This window comes from Mauremys reevesii, linkage group 10 (assembly GCF_016161935.1).
Source record: "Mauremys reevesii isolate NIE-2019 linkage group 10, ASM1616193v1, whole genome shotgun sequence".
NCBI classification, from domain to species: domain Eukaryota; kingdom Metazoa; phylum Chordata; order Testudines; family Geoemydidae; genus Mauremys; species Mauremys reevesii.
In genome coordinates, this window is record NC_052632.1 from 19902746 (window position 1) to 19926893 (window position 24148).

Here is a 24148-nt window from a genome sequence, read left to right on the forward strand (position 1 = left end):
CGCTCGGTCAATCTGTTAGTGAAGCAATGGTGAAGTTGGACTTCAGGGGATGAGTTTAGTCATGAGTCATGTTTGTTACACTGCTCTAATTTGATTGGCTGTGAATCATTAAACACATAAATGTCTAAAGCCTGGTGGCCATTGCAGTTAGTGTGTGGTTACTTAATAGGCCCTTTGCAATTCATCACAGCTCTGCTTGTCTAGCTGCAGTTTTAAAATATGCTAAAACAGGCAGGACCACTTCTATACGAAGGACTTTAAGGAACAGTTATTCAAAAGTGTGTTTGCCAAAATGTGCATGCTCCTTTTGTGTCTGAAAAAACAGCATTTACACTTGCAGCGGACAACTGCACGTGCAACTGCCTGTTCTGCCTGTACAAGCATTTCTGTTGCACCTACAAATGTGAGTTTGTACAGTTGCATGTACGCTTTTGCAGGTGCACCCTTTTCTGAAAAGTCCTAAGTAATTATAGGACATTTATAGATTCCTGGTTCTGAGGTACCATGGAATGAATTTGTGACAGATACGATAATATCCTGCCCAAACCTTATGGAATAAAGATAAATATGATTGAATTAGATTCAGTGACTTCGGGTACATTGTATTAAACATGCAATTGTTTGTTTGTTGTGTGATTTTATGTAACTTAAGATGTGCTAATGTAATTCCTCAGGGTATCAGCCCTTTGGAGAGGTTTGCATCTAATTCAAACTGGATTCTCCAGGGACCAACACACAAAGAAAGGATTTTTTGATTAAATAGCCTGGTTTTAAACAGGCTCCAGGCCTTTTTCCTGATCCAGCAAATGGACAGGACCCTGGTCCACAGAGGGTCCCAATCCTTAGGAGGACTGGGCCTATGGAGGGCCCCATAAGACTGCGTGCTTGTTCTGAGCTGAGGCTGTGATGAACTTGAAACCACAGGAAACCCCTTGGTGGGATTTGAAGGACTTCTTCTGCTAGAGCCCATTTTAGGGCTGGGGTGATCTCTGGTAGGCTTATTAGCATGCATATAGATTATTCTGTTTTCTCTGTAGTTTTTTTACCATAAGAATACAATAGGCGTGCATAGGAAGTGCTATGCTTATAATGGTGGACAATTAGTCTATTCTTCGTCTCCAAAGAGAAAGTAAGCAAGCTTGCTTAGGTAGAGTTGCTGGCTTGGATATGACAGTATTGTCAGGGGCTGTGTGGCCTGGAACTACCCTGGTAAGAAGGGAGTGAGGTGGATGTCTCCACTCAGAAGAGGGGACAGCCAGGGGAACCTGAAGCCTAGAGTGGGTGCCCTTGTGGGACCAAAGATTTGGGACACAGGTGCAATTGCCCTAAATTATGACCGAGTCCCACTGATGTAATCATTAAACATAGCATGCCAGATCCCACAGTACTTACTCAACTATTACTCAGTCACATTCCCAAGAACTTCAGTGGGAGTTTGACTGAGTAAACGCTGAGTAAAAAATCAATGAGGATCTCAAACTAGGGCCCAGTAAAGAGATTTTCCTGAATAAAGTTGACAACTCTGTGATTAGTGATTAAAACCTAGAGAACTTAATTCAGTGACATAAGGAGGCAAGTAAAATAGCATTGAAAAACTATAAGAAATGTTACCAGGATTAACCATAAGAGGCATGTGTATCTGGGAGTCAGAGAGCCACAAACTGGTTTTCTAGCTTCATGATGTTGTTATGCTATAACCTTTCAAAGAGCAAGAGGAGATGGGTCATGCATGGAAAGGGTAGACGTTAAAGAACATGCACGGCTCCTTCAGGTGAAAGGCAGCTTTGTGGTTGCTAATAGTTCTGAAAAGAAAAATCAACAGTTATTTGATTAAATATAAAGTTATATAATTAAAAACTACAAGTGGAACAAAACATAGCGTTGGGTCTACTGCCTGCCATTTGCTTATAGGGAACAACAAAACTGCAAAGATTATTTTCTTCACCACGAGTCAGATAGCAGCAGGTAAATAAAAGTCAAGATCCTTAAGAACTGCCATTATAATTATCTGAGACCAAGCCCAACACTCAACTTTGTACCAGGAGGTTGAAGGAAGTGGCCCAAGGGGCAGGAAAATCCCACTTGCCTCATTTCCTGACACTCTAAGAGGAGGCTTCCCAAGGAATTATGGGGAATGGGATCTGCTGAGGCAGAAACTGTCCATGTGATGATTCTTGCCTCTGCTGGTACCGCCATTCCCTGGCAGCCCAACCGTAGACTGGGTTCCCTCTACAGGTGCTTGGTGAACATAGGTTGCCATGGAAGGGAATTGTGGATTTCAAGTGCCATTAATTCTGCCTCAGATACCAACATAGTTAGGAAGGGACATGAGTCTGGAGTGCAATCTGTTCTCTGCTCATCCCCAACCCCTAGCAGAGCCCTTTTGGTCCTGAACACCTGTTATGGGGCATCTGCAGTATGTCTGGGGAAATGGAGACTGACTGGGTAGTGGAGTAGGCATCTGCACGAGCTGGTTGAGATCTTTGTGCACAGAGTCCCCTGAGTGCAAGAATCTCTGGGACATGATCCAGCCCTTGATGAAGAACACTGAGCAATCTAAAAAATGTCTAGACAGTCTGTCTCAGCATCTCCTCCCCCTCGTTTGGGAGAGAGGGAGAGTTGCCAGCCTTGTGTGGTATCACTAGGCAGGTCCTCCAAGATCTTGCCAAGGGCCTCCAGCAGAGAGAGGGAAATGAGGATCTGATGTTTTAAATATAAAAATGATCAGAAAACATATTTTGGGGGTGGGTAAGTCTCAAAAGTTCCCACTATATTCCTACTTCATACAGCAGCAGCGAGGGACAAAAAGCCATTGGTTTTATTTAACCTTTCAATTTTAATAAGTTTAGATTTTAGTGAAAACCCTTTTTGTAAGGAACTGAAATGCAGAAATCCACATAGAAACAATTAGAAGGAGCCTGAACCCTATTTTAGCAAGTTACACTTCAGTGTTTTCTGAATTAAGGCTCAGTTCCTACTACAAATTGAAATTTCTTTCAAACTGATCATTTGATACTCTTTCCACCTTCTTAATGTTCAGTTATGCAAATCAAACTTTTCCAGGCAAAGGTAATTTTTACATGGAGTCGAAAAACTGGAAAATAAATCACACTTGTAGTTTTGGTTTTTTGCTTGGCTTTCAGATATTGATGAATGTTTACAGAATGGCCGGATCTGTAATAATGGACGGTGCATAAACACAGATGGCAGTTTTCACTGTGTTTGCAATGCTGGCTTTCATGTGGCACTCGATGGAAAAAACTGTGAAGGTAAGAGTTTTTTCTGAAGTTATTTCCCATCGGTAATTACAATTCCAAGAGATTTTTCACTTTAAAAAATAATAAAAAGTCTTTGGGGTGGAGGGAGAGAAGGAGCTGGGAATCAAATTTCTAAATACCTTTTCCTGTGTCTGGGAGGGCAAGTAAACCATCCTTTGCAGCCAGTTCTGGAGCCGTGGCTTGGCAATCGGCAACAGGATGTCTGTTCAGCAAAAGAAATAGTACATACCACTATCGCAAAATGAAGAGTTCCTTTGATGGGAGTGGTATGTTTTAGAGGGGAGAATAAGTCACATGCTGCATGATCTTATTGTGAGATTAACAGCATGCTTTAATGGGACTTTATTGGGCGACTAGCAGTGTGCTTTATGTGGATTTAGTTTGGTCCAACCTGGAAAAAAACTAGGTGTTTCAAAATTTGAAAATGTGAACTTAACTGATGTGTTCCTACCTCATAGACCTACAGTGAAAAAAAATGAAGAATGTTCTTTATCATGCTTCCCAAGGTCCTTGGGAAAGTTCCCAATGATCTATTCATACGTTAAAAGAATTTCAAGCACTGTTCTTAGAAATGTTTTTGGCAGAATATTATCTCAGTGATTCAGCTCTAAGACTTAATGCCAAAATTCCTGGTTGGGATAGATACACAATTTTTTAAAAAATCATAAATAATTTTGGTCAGACTTCGCCTGTAAGTAAAAAGAAACCACGCTATGTCTAGGAGTATAATTTCTATCCAAGACAGCTGCAAAATTAAGGAAAATAGCATGATTCTGAATATATTGTAATGTTATTATGATCCAGTGATTTTATATTAGTAGTGATTTTGTTAATCCTTGGTAGAGACAGACATTTTAGGGATCTATTTGTCCTGCTCCCTTTAGATTGAATTTAACACTATAGACTTCTTTTTAAACATCAAATATGTAACTACGTCACTTAAATATAAATGAAAATCCATTCTTACCTGAGGCCTGACTTCTTCCCTTCCCACTAAATTCCATGTGCTAATAAGAACCAGAGCACTAAATATGACAATCTGATAAAACATTTGTCATTCCATTAAGCATGTTGCCAGAATGTATCTGAGCATTGTGTATTGCATCAACTTCTAAAATCATTGCATCTGCTGCACTGTAATGGGTCAAAGTTTGCTCTCGGGGGTGTACACATCCAGTTCTGGTTAAAGACAATGGGAATTGTTCTGCGTATATAAGACTATAAGTGTAGCCTTTTAGATTAGACTGATTACTAGTCCTGATCCTTGGTAGATTTAATGGGCCCAGTTCATTGCTGTCTTGCACCTTGCACACTCATTTATACCAGTGCAGAATAAATGCAAAGCGAGTATAAAATGTTACCAAGATGAAAGAGAGCATTTTGCACTCACTTTGCATTGATGTGAATGATTGCAGAAGGTGCAGGACAGCAACGAATTGACCCCATTTATCTATCTTTTAATATCCAAATTAATACTTTACTATATATGTAAGAGTTGTGGAGAATTTGTCTATTATATTTATAACTTGTGTGTCAGTATTAACCAATAGATTGCTATTGTCTGAGAAATATCTAGGTTGTAATATGAAGAAAAACCATTTTAATTTACATTTATTTTCAATATTACAAAACAAGCAAAGTATCTTTTATGCCATACAACTAGGTCACAGAGGATACCCCAGGCTTGTACAGTTCAATGGTTAGTCAGCAAGTATTCTAATAGGCAACTTGTCACCTAAAGAAAGTGAAATGATACTTTTATTTTAAATGGAAGCTGGTGATCAGAATGTTAGCATCTGAAGAGAGCCCCATTGCATTTTCCTGTGCAGGTTTCAACAACATCATAGGGAGTCTACGTAACACAAATCTGGGACTAATGGGGGTTAGAGAAGTTTTCACTCCTAACACAATCTTCTCCTCCACCCACCTATAGGTGGTCTTATCTTAACAGCAAAAGAAAAATTGTGATTACCTTTTAGCCTGGAGGTTGCCTATAGTCAGGCTCTCACATATCTGAAAACCATACTTCCTCTTCACCAAGGGAGGTTTAAGGTCTCAATTTAAAAAACAACAAGTGTTTTATCAGGTGACAGTTTCAAGGATTTCACTTTTTTGTGCTTTTCAGTGATTTCAAACTTATTTCTTCATCTACAAATGATTCATTGCTATAAATATGAGTAATCCTCCACAACGGATTTTGGTTCCATTGCCTGTTGATATTCGCCATAGATTCACACAGCCACATGAGAGTTTGGTTTGGCTCATTATCTTGAGGAGGTAGTTAACAGAAGCTCTTACTATTTCATCAGTGTGAACATTTGTATCCATTGTGTGCAATTTCAGATATGGATGAATGTAGCATAAGGAACATGTGCCTTAATGGGATGTGTATCAATGAAGACGGAAGTTTTAAGTGCATTTGTAAACCTGGTTTCCAGTTATCATCTGATGGACGTTATTGCAATGGTGAGTGTTTGATTACAATAAATTAGTGCTTTCAAAGGACATGTGATTCATATCTCTGGGACAGCTTAAAGAATCACTGAATTTCTTCCTACTCTTCCACTCCACACTGACCCTTGAGGCCAAGAAGGATTCAGCAAGTTTCCATCAAATAAGTTCTTTAATCAGCTGGAAAGATCTGTCATGGACCAAGGCAATTTCTCCTCTCCACAGTGTTAGCAACTCTCCCAAATAATCAGTGGGAAATGTTGCTTGAGCAAAGACTGAAGGATTTGACCCAATGACACTTCTGGTCTTTACCTATAACATCTTCTGCAGCTTGGCTCCCACATACTTTCCCTTTTCTTGTCTCTTCCTGTTCCTCTCTCCTTGGCCACCCAGACATCCTGACTCTCTGCCCTCCTTGGATCTTTCTCACCCTCCTGTCTCTGTGCTTCTGACCCTGTACAGCACCTCCCAGCAGGGCTCAGCACCCTGGTTGGTGGGGACCTAGATGAGAGCACCACAGCAGCTTAGTCTTTCCCCTTTGCTATGATAATTCAGCCTCACCCTCACTGAACGACAATGTAGCATTCTGTTTGCTGGCTATGTCATCCTTGTTTCCATCCTGTCCCTTAAGAAACTGGAAGTTTTCTGTGTATAAATCTCATATTTCAACAATTTTTATAGGCACAAAGCAGAAGTTGAAGCAAGGAATAAACAAACACTCAGCCAAGTTACTTAGTTTTTCTTTTTTTAAATTATAAATCTTTTAGCTCTGGGGATCAAGTCAACAATACCCTAGGGTAAGTTTTAAAAAAAGTCAGCTCATTGGAGTACACTTGAGCTTTTTTTTTCCTTTCCTTTTTTTTTGTTTTTTCCTGAAGAGCAGTAATAAAAATCATGGTTTTGATTTCAAGTTAATACTCTGTTTTTTAAGCAATTGTTAGTACAAAAGACGAATGAATGTGAATCCATGTCTTAAGGTCTGGATTGGAACCACACCTTGTCTGAGAACTTGGACCCAGATCAGGTTCAACAGATCTTGTAGAGCTCTGAAAAGCTAATACAATAATAATTTGACACCTCTCCTACTGAAGCTGCAAGGCAGATCTATCCAAAATTCAGGAAACTGGATGAGAGTTGCATGTTTCGTGCCAGAGAGCAGCTTATTCTCGTAGAGCCCATAGGGCTGTTTGTTCAAGATGGTCATAGAAGAAACAACTCTCCACTAATTTCTCAAGCAAACACTTAACTCCCCCCTCAGACACAAACACACACACACACCTCTGCCTCTACCCAACTGTCTCCTCAGCCTTGGAGCTTAGTCACTGGCTGGGCCAGCTGTAACTTGCACAGACGTACAACAATGCATTTTTTTTTTTGCTTCAGTTTTGTTTTGTTTTTTGAGAATGCTCACTCAGCCTCTTTGTGTGTTAGGGCGGGAGAGGGATGGGTGATAAGGACACAACTGAGAAGTAGAGGACTAAGAACTTGTCTTTTTCTGTATGTCAGTGTCTGACTGGGCAGCAAGAGAAAATACAAACATGGGCAAGACACTAACTGAGATGTAAAGCCCAGTGACAGTTGTCGTTGCCTCAGCACCGCTGTCTAGTGGCTGCTCTTTATTTGTTGTGGACACACAGCTGCCATCACTAGCAATGTTGGCAGCCACCATCAATACTATTCCTTCATCTCTTAAAGCAGATGTGGCCAGTAACACTCTATCTGCATCTGCCATCATCCTAGAGTGAAGGGAAGCACTGCCAGTGTTTCAGCTGGTGAGGGTGCAGAATGGCAATGGAATGTGGGATCACACACTTGGTGGGTGGAAGGTTGCCGTGGCATAAGGCCCCTGGCAGCAACTGCTGCAGAACACCAGTGTCACTGGCACAAAGTTTGACATGTGGTGCCACCAGCAACCTGAGCCCCTCACAGGGACTTATCCCAAAGGCCGTCATTGACTTTCACTTTTGGCATAATCATCTTAATGTTTTTAAAATTTATTTTGGCAAGGAAATGACATAGATCAAAAGTTCAGTAGAGAAATTGACTCGTGGTCTTAAAAAATTAACCTGTGATTCTCCACTTCCCCAACCTCATTTGTGTGCTTGAGGGCCAAACAGGAGTGAGGATCCAGACAAAAAGGTATTCCTGGCCCAGAGAAATGTTACTTCTGTGCATCAAAGGGAAAAGGCTTGAAAATTATCCAAAATTGCAGGCAACTCAAATGATTCCTGCTGAAAGCTGGAACAGATTTTGCAATAAAATAGAGGGTTTCCCCCATTATCTTTCAACACTCATAGTAAACCTTGAGCTCTAAGAATGAGCACATAAATAGCCAGGAAAGGTGAGATTGTTATTTGGTCAAAATCCATTTTCACTTTGCTTTCAACTTTATATTCACCTCAGCTATCCATCCTCCCCACCTCAAACCAGAGACCTTCCTGAAATAACACTACTTAGCTCCCAGAAATACATTGTGGCTAAAATTAACATAATTCCCTATTCAACTTCTGTCATCACATTAACAGTTACGTATGTTTAAAAAAACAACAACAACAACTATGTTTCATGACTTTCCCTGTGGATTTTATTGCATCCTCATTAACTCCTCTTTGTATACACCATTACAGAGTAAATGGTTTCTTTCTGACCTGAAAAGTAGTATTTTCAGTAAGTAAGCTTTGAGTGCCAGATTTTTGCACTGCATGCACCTACACAAACACATATAATTGCAATCCTAGAGTCAGATTTTCTTCTGATAAATCTCTGTTGAAGTCAACGGTGATACCTCAGTTTACACTAACCGAGAATCTGGCCTCTAATTTGCACATGCAATTACTATCATTACACATGGAAGTTGGGTATGTGTGCACAGAAACTGACAGTGATGTAGCAAACTGGCTACAGTATTGGTGTGAAATTGACAAGTGTTTTGCCAAACTTCTTAGGGGATCAAATACAACGGAATATAAGATCTGCAATATACACCATCCCACTCTTATAAGGATCTCATTTGATGCACTGTAAGCTGAGTTTTGAAACATGGATGCCGTAAAAACACTTTCCTAACCCCTTGTTAGGATATTGAAATTGACCCTTAGTTCCATAAAACTGGCATTTAAGTATGAATAGGGGGCATGTACTTGGCTGTCTGAAAAATTTCACACAGGCTTTAATGAAATAATGTACCCAAAATGAATGTTACACCATAGTTGTGAGTATTCCCTGTAATACAAGGGACATTAAACTTATTTACCATGACAGTTCCCTTATCTGATATTTTGCATTTTGGGTGCATTGTTCCTGTTTTAAACATTTAATAAATTGTTTCACCTTCAGATCACAAATCCTGCCCTGGTCAGCAGGATTGAAAGTGGTTGTTTAGTGGCCTGTGAAATGAGTTGTTTTCAGTTCAGAATTTAGGGAACTAGCTTGTGTTACCCGGGATTCTTTCAACCCAAAGCTCTTGGTAACTTTTACTCTGTGCGAGGAGGTGTCAGGAAATAAATCAGGGGACCGATAGATGGCTGGCACAAACAGGACAACACAAGAGTGCTTTCACTTAAAGCTAAACTTTACTAGTCTCAAGCACTTACACATGTCCGCAACAAGATTAGTAAAACACTCCCAGCCCTTGATAATTACCAAAGCTTTGTGTGGCTTTTGAGTGACACAGCGGCAGGCTTCCGGTGGCCAAATCTTCCATCTGCCGGTGGGGACCGCAAGATATATCCAGAGGGAGAGTCCAAAAGAGTCCCCAAACGAGTCCAACTATCTCAAGCTTTTTCCCCTTATTTATACATTAGTAATAGAATGACATGTCCCTTAAAGAAACCTTGTTAAGTAAGCAATTTCAATGATCCAGCAAGAGGTTCCTTCTGATTATTGATTAACCAGGTGTGGGTCTTTCCAGGGTTTGCAGCCTTGAGACCTCCAATAGCCATTCCTGAGGGTACCTCCTGCTCTTTTAAAATGCATGTATCAGCAACTTCAACACAATTCTTATCAGGAAGGACGCAGGGTCAAGCTGCCCTTGCTGTGGCACCCCAAATCCCCTCCCCTCCTGCCTTGGTCAAGCTGAGATTGCTGAATGGCCAATTTACAGCTTGCTGACTAGGCCGCCTTTAACAATAAGCAATAGTGGTTTTAGGCACTTTACAGGTTTGCCAAAGTCTCCCCGTACAGCTTGCACATCCAAAAAGTCCTTCACAGTTGGCACTAATTGGCAATCTGAGTGGACAGGACAAAGACGGATTAGACATGGAGAGTGAATCCTGTAGATAGTTTCTTGAGAACAAGGTTGAGACATGCTAACGAAGTCGGTGGGGGAAAGCTTACGGTTGTTGGGGTTGCCAGAATGACATCCTTTCACGGAAGGAGGCTTCATAGTCCAGTCAGTGCCGGAATTTGGGTTTTATTTCTGGTTCTGCGATATACTTAATGGGTGAAATCCTGGCCATGTTGAAGTCAATAGGACTTTTGCCACTGATTTCAGTGAAGCTAGCATTTCACCTGAAGTGTGTGATTTTTTTTTTTGTTTTGTTTTGGCTGATCACTTTACTTCTCTGTGCCTCAGTTTCCTGATCTTTAAAAAGGTGGTGATAATGCTTACCTGTCTTTGTAAAGTGCATTGAGTTGTATGGAAAGAAAATGTGTTTTATATTCCAATCTTTAATTTTACAAAAGTTACAAAACATTTTTAAAAACTCACTAAAATTGACAAAGGAAAAATATACACATTTGTGCTTGTTCAATTCTTTCTTTTAAATAACCCCTAAAAATAAACATTCACAGAAGTTTAAGCTGATGTTTCATAGAACGTGTATACCTGCTAAAAGGATTTGCTTGTTGTCTAATCAAGAACAGTCTCCACTGATACACACCGTGGACCAAATCCTGAAGTTCTGTCTCCGCTTTTACTCCAACAAAACTCTGTGAGAGTGTTGTCTGAGTAAGAACTGAGTATAAAGTAGGGAAGGAATTCATGATTGTTCTGTCCATTTGAAACAGAACAAACGCTTGCAAGCTAAATGAAATGAATTTAGCCCATGCACTCAAATATAACTTCTGTTTAAAAATATATTTTGAGCAAGGAATCTTGGCTCATACAAGATATGTTTTGTGCCAAACAACACAACCCAAGTAAAACATAGAGGTGTTTCACTCTCAATTTGCACTTTTAAGGTCAGGACAAAAAAGGAAATCATCATCCGTTGTGTGTATATATAAAGGAGAGTTGTTCTAAACTGATTATTTTGTAAGTGTTATACATGCTTCCAAACAATATTTTAAAACATTCCCTCTGTAATCCCTAATTGTAGAAAAATAGCATGTTCCCTGTGTCAAGAAAATGCTATCTCTGTTAGCAGGATATGCAGTCTATTAAAATGTTTGACTGATTTGACATCCCAACTCAAATGTTAAATAGTTTTAACCTTGTGTTTCAGTGCTACAGAACTTATTGTTCCGTGTGGCTATTGTTGGACAAAGATGATAGCTTGTATTTAACAGTTGTTCAGGGTTCAGTTCATTAAAAAATTCCTTACGAGGCTGGTGTGTAATTTTCCCATTAAAAAGTTTATGTGAAGGGCTGTAACAAGCATCTGATATAAAAACCCAATTGTCATGCAGATCACCACGGGGACATGATGTGTGGGCTGGGCTTGGATGCTTAGCTTTCAGAAGTGCTCCCAAAAACTGAACCCACAGCGGGAAGAAGAAAATTCTTTGGGGGCCCTGTGAAGACTAGTCATAGGGGTCAAAGCTTCAGTTTGCTATCTGGCCTGATTTCTTACAGCACAAACTAAATGGTAACACAGAAAGGGAATGCCCTTTTAACCACTACACAAGTCCTTTGTCTTAACAGTCATTGTTTCCTTCTTCCTCCAATTATGTTTTTGCATGAGTGACCCCCTATTTTGGATTATGCATCTCTTGGGAACATATTAGGAAAATGTAGCTCTTTTCACTGGAGGAAAGTCCACGGAGAGCAGGATACTTTTCACCCTGAATTTTGCTCTCTCCCTGCTTCATAGAGTGAGCTAAAGTTGGAGGGTTTTTTATTTTTAATAAAAAAAAAATTGCACTAATATTTCATTTGGTGAAGTGATGTTTGTTTTTTTATTGAATACATTGAAAATAAACCTTGCAAATGCAAGTTTCAGCCAGGCATTGAAAATTGTTTAATTTAATTTCTAATAAAGCTTATTCTGTTCTTTAACAGACATCGATGAGTGTGAGACAGCTGGAATATGCATGAACGGGCGCTGTGTGAACACTGATGGCTCTTTCAGATGTGACTGCTTTCCAGGTCTTGTAGTGGGACTAGATGGACGTGTGTGCGTTGGTAAGACAGACTCATTGTGAGACAAATCACAATTAACTAACTAAGTTAAAGCATTAAAATTGCAATGATGGACACACCATGGGTTAGCTCATAGCACATACCACATGACAGTGGATTGGTAGGTGCTCCCAAACTAATGAATGTCTTTATTTGTGAGGCTCACTATAATTGTTCACTTTTCTCTATTTTCTTTCTTTCCTTTTCGAAAAATTTCTCAGGCAAGTATCTTAGCTGATGTAAATCAGGACCGCAATATTAAAGTCAATGGAGCAATATTGGTTTACATCAGCTGAAAATCTGCCACTGTATTTTAAAACAGATGCATAATAAAACGGTACTTAAGAACAAGTACCTCCCATTAGCTCCTCACTGCTTTCCTTTAGATAAGACAGAAATTCTCCCAATATTCTCTGGGATAGTCTTTAGTTTTGTCATTAACATTATAGATAACATTTTCCCATGAAGTACTTCTATGTCAACATATCAGGTTTTTTTTAAGGTGGGGCATGAGAACTTTTCCAGTGTCTAGAGATCTTTCTCTTTGCGTACCCAAGAAAAATTGCTACCCATTTTAAAATAATTTGTAGTCTTGTAGATTGAAAAAAAAAAATCATGTACCATCTATAGGCCCTGCTTCTGCAAACACAGAAATGCTTAACTTTATGCACAGGAATAGCCTGGTTTCTTGTTTGTTAGTGTTTCAAGGATCAGGGCCAGAGGTCCTATGTCCCATCTGCTTAAACTCCCCCCCCCTTTTTGTTTACTGTTACAAATTATGCGAACTTCCAAATGTCTAGCCCTTTTTTTGACCTATGAGTTATCAATTTAAAACAAAAGTGTCCGTGTTTTTGCTTTTGTGTATATTCTGTGTCTCTAAGGAAAAACAGTGAAGTGGTTGCAGTGTGGCTGCAGATTCTCACTTTGTTTTGGAGATAGCTTGTGGGCCATTTGGAAGTTAGGCTGCAGAATGGAGTTGCTTAGCTCAGCATTTCTGTCCTGACCCTTATATTGCACAAAATACTAACTTGCTGGGCTTAATCCCTGGTGTTTCACAAGTGATGAATTTGGACCCATGGGTGCTGGAACAACGTGTATAGTGGGGATGCTGAGAGCCATTGAACCAAACTGTAAACTTTGTATATAAAGGAAACCACTTCAAGTCAGGGGGTGCAGGAGCAGAGGTGAAAGTAAGCCAGTACCGGGGTGGCCCGGCTTCCCCAGGCGCAATTTAAAGGGCCTGGGACTCCCAGCAGTGGCTGGAGCCCCAGGCCCTTTAAATTGCCGCCAGAGCCCCACTGCTGGAGCCCTGGGGTAGTGGAAGTGGGGCTCTGGGGGTTATTTAAAGGGCCGGGACTCCCGCTGCCTCTATTGCCCTGGGCTCTTTAAATAGTCCCTGGAGCCCCTCCGCCACTGCCGCTACCCCAGGGATCCAGTGGCTATTTAAAGGGCTCAGGGTGGTAGAGGCAGGGGAACCCTGGCCCTTTAAACTGCTGCCAGAGCCCTTGGCTGCTGCTGATACCCTGGCAGGAGAGGGGGAGGGCACTTACTGGTACAGGGTGGGCCGGGTTGACTCTGACCCCTCCATCCTCACCCCTTCCGCCCGAGGCCCTGCCCCTTCCAGGGGCCAGAGCTGGCCCCAACCCAGCCCCGTACCGGTAAGTCCCTATTTCTTCTTTCACCCCTATGCAGGAGCACCCTAGTTCCAGCATGTATGCCTGGGCCTGTATGAATCAGGAACAAATAATACATTTGGATAGAAACAGGAGGAAAACAATTTGATGTAAAGTGAAATCCACCCTCAAAATCTGAGAATAAAGTGGACTATTCCAAAATAACATTGTTTATGTATTTTTTTCCCCTTCAAAAATGGTGTGACACCTCAGAGTGTTGGTATGCGCTAATCCTCATTTCTGGAATCCTGAGGTGGGCCAATGTTATGAAAAGTTAATGCCCCTGTCACATGACTGACTCTCAAGATTACCGTTAGGTCTTGAAGCCACCCTATATTCAATATTTATATTTATATTACTACAGTGGTTGCCAGTTTAAAATTGCAATGACCATGCCATTAAATAATTATAATAATAATAATACAGGTATACCTACGCATATACATTCTTCACATGGAAGTTGCAAGATTTCATTAATAAATATTTTGAGATGAAAGGTCCCAGAGTAATGTAAAATTATCTCTTGTTTAATAGCCTGGCCAAATTGTTCAGTTTTCAAAAGCTGATTTTTTTGACAGGCTATCTCTATAAGGGCTCAACTCAGTAAGCTTAATTTAGCATGCAGTAGCTATGGAGAATTGATTTTCCTCAGGATTTTCAGCCCCTGTCAGGCTTACAGTGTGAGGAAGCAGAATTCTTTGCATTGAGTTGAGCACTAAGTGATGAGAGATGTTATATTTGAGTGAGATCTACTGAGAAAATTATAAATAAAAATGATATTTGACAGCTATTTCACAGTGTTTGAAATCTGGTTCTAAAGGTGTGACTGAATATATTTTGATTTATGGCATTATTCTTGTGGCTATGCTAGATCCCTGATGGATTGTTTCTCATTTAGATACACATATGCGAAGCACATGCTATGGTGAATACAAGAGAGGTCAATGTGTTAAACCATTATTTGGCGCTGTTACTAAATCGGAATGTTGTTGTGCCAGCACTGACTATGCCTTTGGAGAACCATGTCAGCCATGTCCCGCTCAAAATTCAGGTACGGTATGTTTAAGAAGTATGAAATTTGACCTAAACTTTTCATTGATAATTTTTACAAAGATCTAAGTTCTGACAGTATTAAAATAGAAAGTCACATGCATTGATCTTGTCATTCATAAATCCGAAATCTGGAGAAGTGTAACCTTAGGTGCATGACACACACATCGCTGTGTCTTGGAACATCTGCTACCGTGCATGTCTGAAGAGTACAGGGGTGAATTTTTTTTAAGAGCCATAAATAAACACCAAGATTCTGGCCCATGATCACTGCAAGCTTTATGCCGGATTTTCAAGAAATGGCCTCCATCGTTGTCAACGTGAATAACTGGACACAGTTTTGACCTCAAAATTATTTGTAGACACATTTTAGGCAATTGAGGGTGTCTGAATAGTTAATTGAACCTTCCGTTCAAGTGTCTGGATATCTAAATGATCTAAATTGTGTCCACAAATAACTGTGGGATCAGTCAAAATCATGTGTTCCAATTGTGGATGCAAAAAGGGGAGCCAGTTAAGGATACTTGAGCCTCTCACCTGAAACTCCCGAAAACAATACCACTCACTTATTTGGACCATAACTACACTCTGGCAAGCATGCAATCATAGTCATTTTCGCTGTGCAGGTGCTGCTGCTAGAAAAGCACTTTTTACAGCAACAGTGTGCTGACACAGTCCCGGGACTGAAGCCAATAAATAAGACAACGGGGCTCCACGGAGGTCCTTGTGCTGAACCAATTGCAGAATCAGGGCCATAGTTAATCTATTGGTTCTCTTCGTTGTCTACAAAGTTATTGTATTCAAGCGAAATGTGCCATAATATGGGTAGCACAGAAGGATCTCATGATAATCTGATATCTACTTTGTAGGTGAAGATAGTTCAAGATTTTTTTGATCTTAGTTTTAATTGGCAACCTTATGAAAAGGGACAGGGAGATGTAACCAGTTGGAACAAATTAGCCTAGTTTAGTTGACGTATGCTCTTCAAAGAGACCTTGCTGTTCACCATTTGACAATAAGCCACGTTGGTTAGAATAGTAACAAAACACCAGAATGTTGTCAAAGCAGGAAAGAGCCTTTCCATCAGCGCCTGTTGATACCAGGGCTCCCTTCTTATTGCTCAGTACAGTTAAAATGTTTTGAAAATGTAGGGCCCAATGCCATTGACTTCTGTTTTATATTTGAATTAATTTAACAGAACATTTACACATGTGGAAGTTATTTCTTCTGGGCTCTTTTGCCCTCCTCTTCTATTGTTAAAGATGCCAACTCATGAAAGGTAAAATATAGGACATGTTCAGCTTTCGAGGCAGAAGGGAGGAGAGAATTTTTCAGAAATAAGTTATTGTTTCAGAAACTGAAGGAAGGAGTTTCTCTTGCTGCTCAGAAACTCCTCCCACACTAACCTTACAGCCCTGTTCTAAATGTATCCTGCCCCTGTTCTAAATGTAGCCATGTGCTGACTCCAATGTGTGTTAGATTCTTTTCATTGTATGTGAAAGTGGTTATGTGATTCAAGGCAGTGAAAGCAATCTATTTCACATTTCTGTGTGTAAGATTACTTCAGGCCTAGTCTTGACATGGGAGTTTTGCCAGAACAAGTTCAGCAGAGTCCCTTTGCAAGATCTTTAACCCAGCATACCTTTGTTTCAATTTCTTTGGGATCAGGGAGCAAACACTTGATCCAAGTTATTGGCAGTTTTCATGAGTTAGAGCATCTGTTACACGTAGGTCTTTGGTACACAAATTAAATTGCTTGTTATGATGACAGTGGAAGACATTTTGCACGTGGCAGTACTGAAAAGAGAGAGAGACAGAGAGAGACCACTAGGTATATAGGGTTGGCTATTACCTAAATTAACAGCAGTGTAATTATCTGGGCAGTTAGCAAAATACATATGCAGTGGAAGGTGCTGACCCATATCTTGTGGTGGTATTTAGTCTGGTTATGGCTGTGCAGTGCTATCTGAGCGTTGTGAGCTCATCAGAAGAATTTAGGCATGCACAGAAACTTGAGACTCCTTGTAAAAATGAGTTCTTGTGAGTGCCTGAAAACTTCCCTGCTTGTCCACCTTACAGTTAAGCACATATCATTATGGCCTGGATTTGTCACAAAATACACACGTGGCTAATTTGCATGTGCACTTTGTGTATTTTTGCTAAAATAGCCTAAAGCTGATGAGCTTTAGAGCCAGGTGATAGTAATGACATTGTTAGAGTGATGGCAAGGTGCTTTGTTGCAATGGGATAATAAATCTGCTTGTACATGACCTTGCAAACAGTTAGCTAAAAAAAAACAAAATAAACATCTATTTTTAATATTTTTCAGCTGAGTACCAGGCTCTATGCAGCAGTGGACCAGGCCTGGATTTAGAAGGAAGAGGTAAGAGCACATAACAGTATCACTTGAAATTTAGACCAGGGTAAAAGAGTCAATGTGATGAGTTACTGTACCCTGTAGGGAAGTAGTGAGAGGAAGGGTCTCTGAATGAACATGCTGCAAAGCAAAGAAATAAGCCTAGGTTTAAACTCCTGGAACGCATCATTTCACTCTAATGGCTGCTCAAGCACATACACTCATCAGGCTTATGTGGGAACGCTCTTTGGGAGCAGCAGATTTGTAAACCATGTATTTTTACTGCAGTATTCTACATTTCATTATCTAGAGAACCCCAGCCACACAGAACAGCAAGACACAGTGTGCATTTAGCTTACTGGAGACTTCAACATAGCCCATCTCCTGGGATGGTGCTAGGAGGCCTGATAAATCACCCATTTGACCTTAAATGCAGGGCAGATGTTTGTAAATTGCCTCACAAATAACTGCCATGTGATGGATTGCTCGTCATTTTCAGCACCATAGCTGGAGCAGGGAAGAGACCAACTGTGAAGAGAAGAAAAAAGGGAGCCATCAAAGAGGAAAAAGCTCTGTGCTGTTGATTCTCTCTTTATCCAATGATCCCTCAGCCTCCCAGTTTACCCTATTTTGAGAAACTGGCCCATGGCCCATTCTGCAGTGGGATCAGGAGCAATGTGTGCTCAGCTGTGCATAATGCAATGACTTCATTTTAACAGTATTATGGTCCTGCAGGATTGGTCAGAGATTAGCAGGTTCTTGTGGTTCCCTTTAAAGCCTTGTCATCTTAGAGCCAGTTCCTGCAAAGCCTTACTCTGCAAACAGTGCTCATGACTGGAGTCAGTGGACTGTGCTGCATAGAAAGCAGGCTGTGTTCAGGAGTAAGGGCCACAGAGCACTACCCTGCAAGTGTAATGAAGTGGACGATGCAGTGATTCCTTAACACTCTGTATTTTCACCTGGGAGAACCCTGGTTTAAGTGATTTCAAGTAGTCTCCAGCTCCTGTTTACCTCTGCAGGACTTCAAAAACCTGTGGGTTAGCGGTGGAGGTTAGTCGCCATGAAGGTGGGGGTCTTCATTCTTGGGAGGGTCACTTTCTGTATGAGAGTTCTTAATTAGAAAGGCATCTTCGTGAAACCGTGGGAACTCAATGTTCTTGATATTGAAAAATATGACTTTTTCTAGTTTAGTGAATGTGATAGTCCAAAGGAAATCATGAACTTTGTTGTGTTTGTTCAGATATTAACGAATGTGCACTGAATCATGATATCTGCCCAAATGGAATCTGTGAGAATCTGCGGGGAACATATAAATGCATATGTAATTCTGGGTATGAAGTGGATGCAAGCGGGAAAAACTGCATTGGTATGAATTTTCCCTTTTTTCCTATCAAACCTTCATGCTTGACTCCCTCCGCCCAAGTGTTCCATTGATCCTTCCCATCTGCTCCACTGATATTATCTGATTTTCCTCTGATCCTTCTATCTTCCTTTCTGTGCTCTCCAATGCTCTTCCTATCCTCCAGCATGCTGTGTCCAACTTCAGTGCCCACCCCTAATTATTGAATCTCTTCTGTCCTACTCAACTCTGTGACCTTCCCAGCCACTCCTCCAAGCCCACCCACTTACTGCACCAGTATGTTTCCATGTTTCATCACAACTCTTTTCCCATTCCTCTGTAGTCTTTCCTCTGGCCCTCTCCATCTACTTTCCTGGCCTGCTTTTAAGCTTCTGAGACTTTCTACTTGACTTCCCAAATCTTCCTGCCCCTTGTAACACTTCTGCCGTTCCCAGCTGGTGCTTTGGCTCTCTGTTTTTCTACAACCTTCCCAGCTTCTCTCAACACTTTTTGAGGTCTCTCTGACATGTCCAGTTCTGCCTAACTGCTCTCTGGGCCTTACTGCTGTTCACCTATCCTTTATGGGCCCGTGCCACCTTCTTGCAGCTTCTCTCAAATGATCAAACTCATGCAAAGATCCCTTAAGGAGTCTTGAGCTTTGGCTTCCCAAAGATCATGTCTGCACTAGCATTTTTATTCAAATTTCCCACCCCTGCAGCTAGTGTAGACTAGTCTCTTTCACCACAATATCTGACCCAGCCCAGAATAACTCTAGAAAACATGGGGGTTTAAATGCCAGTGGCACCAAACTAGTGCTCTCACCATTTCTACAGTCAGTGGAGCAACTCCAGCAGTAGTATGAAGGGTGAGAAATTTTGAAGAAAATTTCTAGTGTAGACAAGACCAAAGGGTGATTTTCACCATTATGACTGTGCCAAATAGATAAATCTTTTTTATAAAAAGAGGAAATGGCAAAACTTCTCTAGGTTGAATATTCATTAAAATAATAGAGCACTGGGAAGGGGAAGGAGGAAGGAAAGGGATCCAGAAACATATAAACAAGTTTTTCAAATTTTCCCAATTTTAAAAAGAATAAAATAAAATAAACAGGAAAAAATGAAATTTTCTCTAGTTGATACCCAGGTAGTTAAAATTAATACATTTGTTATTGTTACTCTTGTTTTCCTGGCAGATCCTCAGTAGATAAGAAATAAAGTACAGTAATTGTAAAATAAAAGGATATATCATCTTAATTTTTTACTTTCTGGTAGGACTGTAGTTATGTTTGTACAGGGCATTATTTTTATTTTAAATAATTTCAAGGGCCATTCCTGTAAGTGTAAACTATTAAAGATCTCCAAAGTGCTGCTCTTTCAGTGGCTTTGCAAAACTGCAAGACATCTCTCTTTTCCCCCACCCCCCACCTCACACACACACAGGAAGATCAGTCCTAATGAAATGTGGCTGTTTGGAAAGGGAATTATTTCATGGCCTCTTGTCAAGGCATGTTTTTTTTTTCTCATAATGTTTCTAATTTTCATTGCAGACATTGATGAATGTGCATTGAACAGGCTGCTGTGTGACAATGGACAATGCAGAAATACCCCTGGAAGCTTCACCTGCACCTGTCCCAAAGGATTTATATATAAGCCAGATCTAAAAACATGTGAAGGTAATTGATAACAGCCCATTACATTCTAGCTATATTAATTGCAGTTTAAAACATTTTACCGTATTACTGGAGTTCTTAGCCAGAAGTTGATATGATTTCCAGTTAAGGCAGAATAGAATAGTTATATATTCTACTAATGGATAGAAACTAGTCAGTGTCAATTCAATCCATGAAAGCTTAAAATCTAATAAAATCTCCAATGCAAACTAGAGATGTATTAATAGCCTACTGAGAACAGCATGGAGATTGCCAATATTATACCTTTGACTCTGAATATTAAAAAAAGGAACAAAAAAATAAGCTACACCTCTACCCCGATATAACGTGACCCGATATAATACAAATTCGGATATAACGCGGTAAAGCAGTGCTCTGGGGGAGCGGGGCTGCGCACTCTGGCGGATCAAAGCAAGTTTGATATAATGCACTTTCACCTATAACACGGTAAGATTTTTTGGCTCCCGAGGACAGCGTTATATCGGGGTAGAGGTGTATTTGTATTCCTGAGAGAGTTTCAGGGGTAAGGTTTTAACTTCTGTTGTAAAGACACATGTCAGATTTACATAACAAAGCTTCTTGCCCTATTTATTTATTTAGTATAGGCGATGCAGGTAGTGATGCCGACAGGGAAGAGTTTTTATTATTTACCATGTAGTAATGTTGAAAATGTGCCCGGTATATTTGAAACACCAAGGGAGAGGCAGTGTCTGGCCTGAAGAGTGTGCAGTCTAGAAAGACAAAGGGAAATTATGGGTGGGGGACAAGAATGCAACATATGAGGGTTGGACAACATGATGGCAAAAACACCTGTGTCTGATCTAAGTCAGCACTGCCCCCATCACTACCACCAGCGGAACTGCACAAATGCTTGTGACAATAGTGAGGAAAGTGCTAGTGTTAATGAGGCCCAAGTGTTTTAGAATAGGCTGTATAAATCCCACTGAGCCAGGTGGGTCCTAGTTTCAAATCCAGTTTGAGCCACAGACTTAACGTGTGGCCAAATCACCTGACCCAACTCAGTCAGTACAGTTGTAAAACTGGGCAGTTCGACCTCACTGAAAAAAGCAGATGCAGCAGCTGAGTAAAGCTTTCCTGTCAATGTAATGAGTTAGCACATTTTTGGGTCATGTATTCCATCACTCTTCCAGGAAGAGCACCATAGCTGGAAACCAAAGTAACAGGAGAATTTCCTATCAAGTAGGAAGATTTTCTGTTCTAGCTAGATTGAAGGAGGCCTTCTGAAGTCTTACTGGCAGCAATAGGCACTAATGTGAGTGTGTTTCTCTTCTAGATATTAATGAGTGTGAGTCTAATCCCTGTGTTAATGGAATATGCAAAAATACACTTGGCTCTTTTGCTTGTGAATGTAGCCCTGAAAGTACTTTGGATACAACAAGAACCATCTGCATAGGTATTTATTCATCAAAGATTACGTGTTCATTTGTTGAAAATGTCCGGTGACATACAAATATTGCACACCAAATCCAGAAAGCATTTAAAAATAACTTAGATAAATAAGTTTAGGGGAAAATATTACAGAAAAATGTTAAGAAAGTATTTGTTTTCACCATTACCGTGGGTACATGACTAGCTATTGGGAACATAATGTGCTTTTATATCAGATTTGAGAGAGAGATGCTAGATTCTGTGCCTAGTATACAGATGCACAGCTCCTCAAAACTATACATGCCCATTGGGTGCTTCTACAAGGGAGGGTACCAAATGGGCACAGATTATAATTTGAGGATGGGCTACTTTGTGATTTGAGGTGGAGCCTGAGCAAGAGATGCTGTGCAGGCTGTCACACCCCAGGAGTAACAAGCCACTGTGACTTGGAGATACTCCCCTGAGTCACATTTCCTCTCCTGCTTCCTCTTTGCTTCTGGGAGTCAATAATTTACTGTTGACACATATCAGCAGTAAATTACTAAGCCCAACTCCTGTGCTGGCTCACCTTCTCTGGCCAGTGAGCAGGGAGGTGGAGACCCACCCTCCATTAAGTCCTCGCTTATTCTTTGCCAATCCCTGCCCACCTGCTCGGAGAAGGCAGGACACTAGCTCAGCTTACTCTCATGCACCCAGTCCCAAGGATCAACTAGGAGCATAAATGGAGTTTGTTCTCCCTCTTACCGTTCTTCATAGATATATAATCTGAGTCACAGTAAATATAGTGCTCCAGATCCCAGGGCCGCCCAGAGGATTCTGGGGGCCCGGGGTCTTCGGCGGCGGGGGGCCCTTCCGTTCCGGGACCCGCCGCCGAAGTGCCCCGAAGACCCGCGGCGGGGCCCCCCCCCGCCGCCGAATTACCGCCGAAGCCGGACCCGCTGCCGAAGTGCAGCCCGGTCTTCGGCGGTAATTTGGCGGAGGGGCCCCGCCGCGGTCTTCGGGCACTTCAGCGAGTCCTGGAAGGAAGGGCCCCCGCTGCGAATTACCGCCAAGACCGAGCTGAACCCGGCAGCGGGTCCCGCTCCATCTTCGGTAGTCGCCAGCGGGGTCCTTCCGCCTCGGAGCGGAAGGACCCCCCGCCGGCGAAGACCGGGAGCAGAAGAAGCTCCTGCGCCCGGCCCCGCAAGAGTTTTCCGGGCCCCCCGGAGCGAGTGAAGGACCCCGCTCCAGGGGCCCCGAAAAACTCTGGTGGGGGCCCCTGTGGGGCTCGGGGCCTGGGGCAAATTGCCCCTCTTGCCCCCCCCTCTGGGCGGCCCTGCCAGATCCTGAATGGTGCCACTGGGATCAATAGGTATAAAGTCAGTGGACATTGTAGGTGTTCAGTACTGAGCCAGGTTTCAGGATGTGGCTCAGTAGAGGGACGTGTACAATAAGAACACTTTTAATATATTCCATTCTAATATTGTCAGTTATAAGTTTTGCATGCTGAAATGCAAGTATATTGGCAAATACGTTAACCATTTAAAAATATATAATGTGTGTGTGTGTGGTGTATTTATGTGAATATATATAATGCTAAGTACTCTGTATGGCAGCATCTTGTGTTTTTTCCAACAGAAACTATTAAAGGCACCTGTTGGCAGACTATTGTGAATGGAAGATGTGAAATAAATATTAATGGGGCAACTCTCAAGTCCCAGTGCTGTTCCTCGCTAGGTGCTGCATGGGGTAGCCCATGTACACCCTGTGAACGAGGTAAGATTATTGGTTTATTCCAGGGGTGGGCAAACTTTTTGGCCTGAGGGCCACATCTGGGTATGGAAATTGTATGGCGGGCCATGAATGCTCACAAAATTGCGGGTTGGAGTGTGGGAGGAGGTGAGGGCTCTGGCTGGGGGTGCGGGCTCTGGGGTGGGGCTGGGGATGAGGAGTTGGGGGTGCAGACGGGTGCTCCGGGCTGGGACGGAGGGGTTTGGAGGGTGGGAGGGGGATCAGGGCTGGGGCAGGGGATTAGGGCATGGGAGGGGCTCAGGGGTGCAGGCGCCGGGCAGCGCTAACCTCAAGCAGCTGCCAGAAGCAGTGGCATGTTCCCTCTCCAGCTCCTACATGGAGGCGTGGCCAGGCAGCTCTGCGTGCTGCCCCGTCTGCAGGCACCACCCCTGCAGCTCCCATTGGCTGCGTTTCCTGGCCAATGGGAGCTGTGGGGGCGGTGCTTGGGTGTGGGCAGCTGGCTGCCCCTCCCCATAGGAGCTGTAAGGGGGACATGCCACTGCTTCCTGGAGCCACATGGAGCAGGACAAGCCCCCGACATTGTTCCCCGGCTGGAGCATTGAAGCAGGGCAAACCCGGGACTCCACTCCCCGGTGGGAGTTCGAGGGCCGCATTAAAACATCTGGAGGGCTGGATGTGGCCCCCAGGCTGTAGTTTGCCCACCTCTGGTTTATTCTGACAGTTCCCCTATTTCTATTTAACAACTGTGGTAAGAGTCATATTAATGGTTCTACTTCCTCCTCTCCTCTTACATTTTAATGTATAAAGCTACTGCAATGCATGAATATCTTAATATTTCAGTCAGATGGCCTTGGTATAGCAGGGCTAAGCCT

General features: G+C 41.9%; 1 protein-coding gene across 9 annotated transcripts in view; it reads left to right on the forward strand.

The window, feature by feature from the left end:
- Positions 1–24148, forward strand: part of FBN1 (fibrillin 1) — a 227738-nt gene that overhangs the window by 114273 nt on the left and 89317 nt on the right. For all 9 annotated transcript variants that reach the window (XM_039490873.1, XM_039490872.1, XM_039490876.1 and 6 more), the window contains 9 exons: positions 3144–3269; positions 5622–5744; positions 11950–12072; positions 14641–14793; positions 17122–17175; positions 18389–18514; positions 20034–20159; positions 21451–21570; positions 23163–23300. In XM_039490873.1, the coding sequence (XP_039346807.1) occupies positions 3144–3269; positions 5622–5744; positions 11950–12072; positions 14641–14793; positions 17122–17175; positions 18389–18514; positions 20034–20159; positions 21451–21570; positions 23163–23300 (1089 nt within the window). The remainder of the gene's footprint in view (positions 1–3143; positions 3270–5621; positions 5745–11949; positions 12073–14640; positions 14794–17121; positions 17176–18388; positions 18515–20033; positions 20160–21450; positions 21571–23162; positions 23301–24148) is intronic.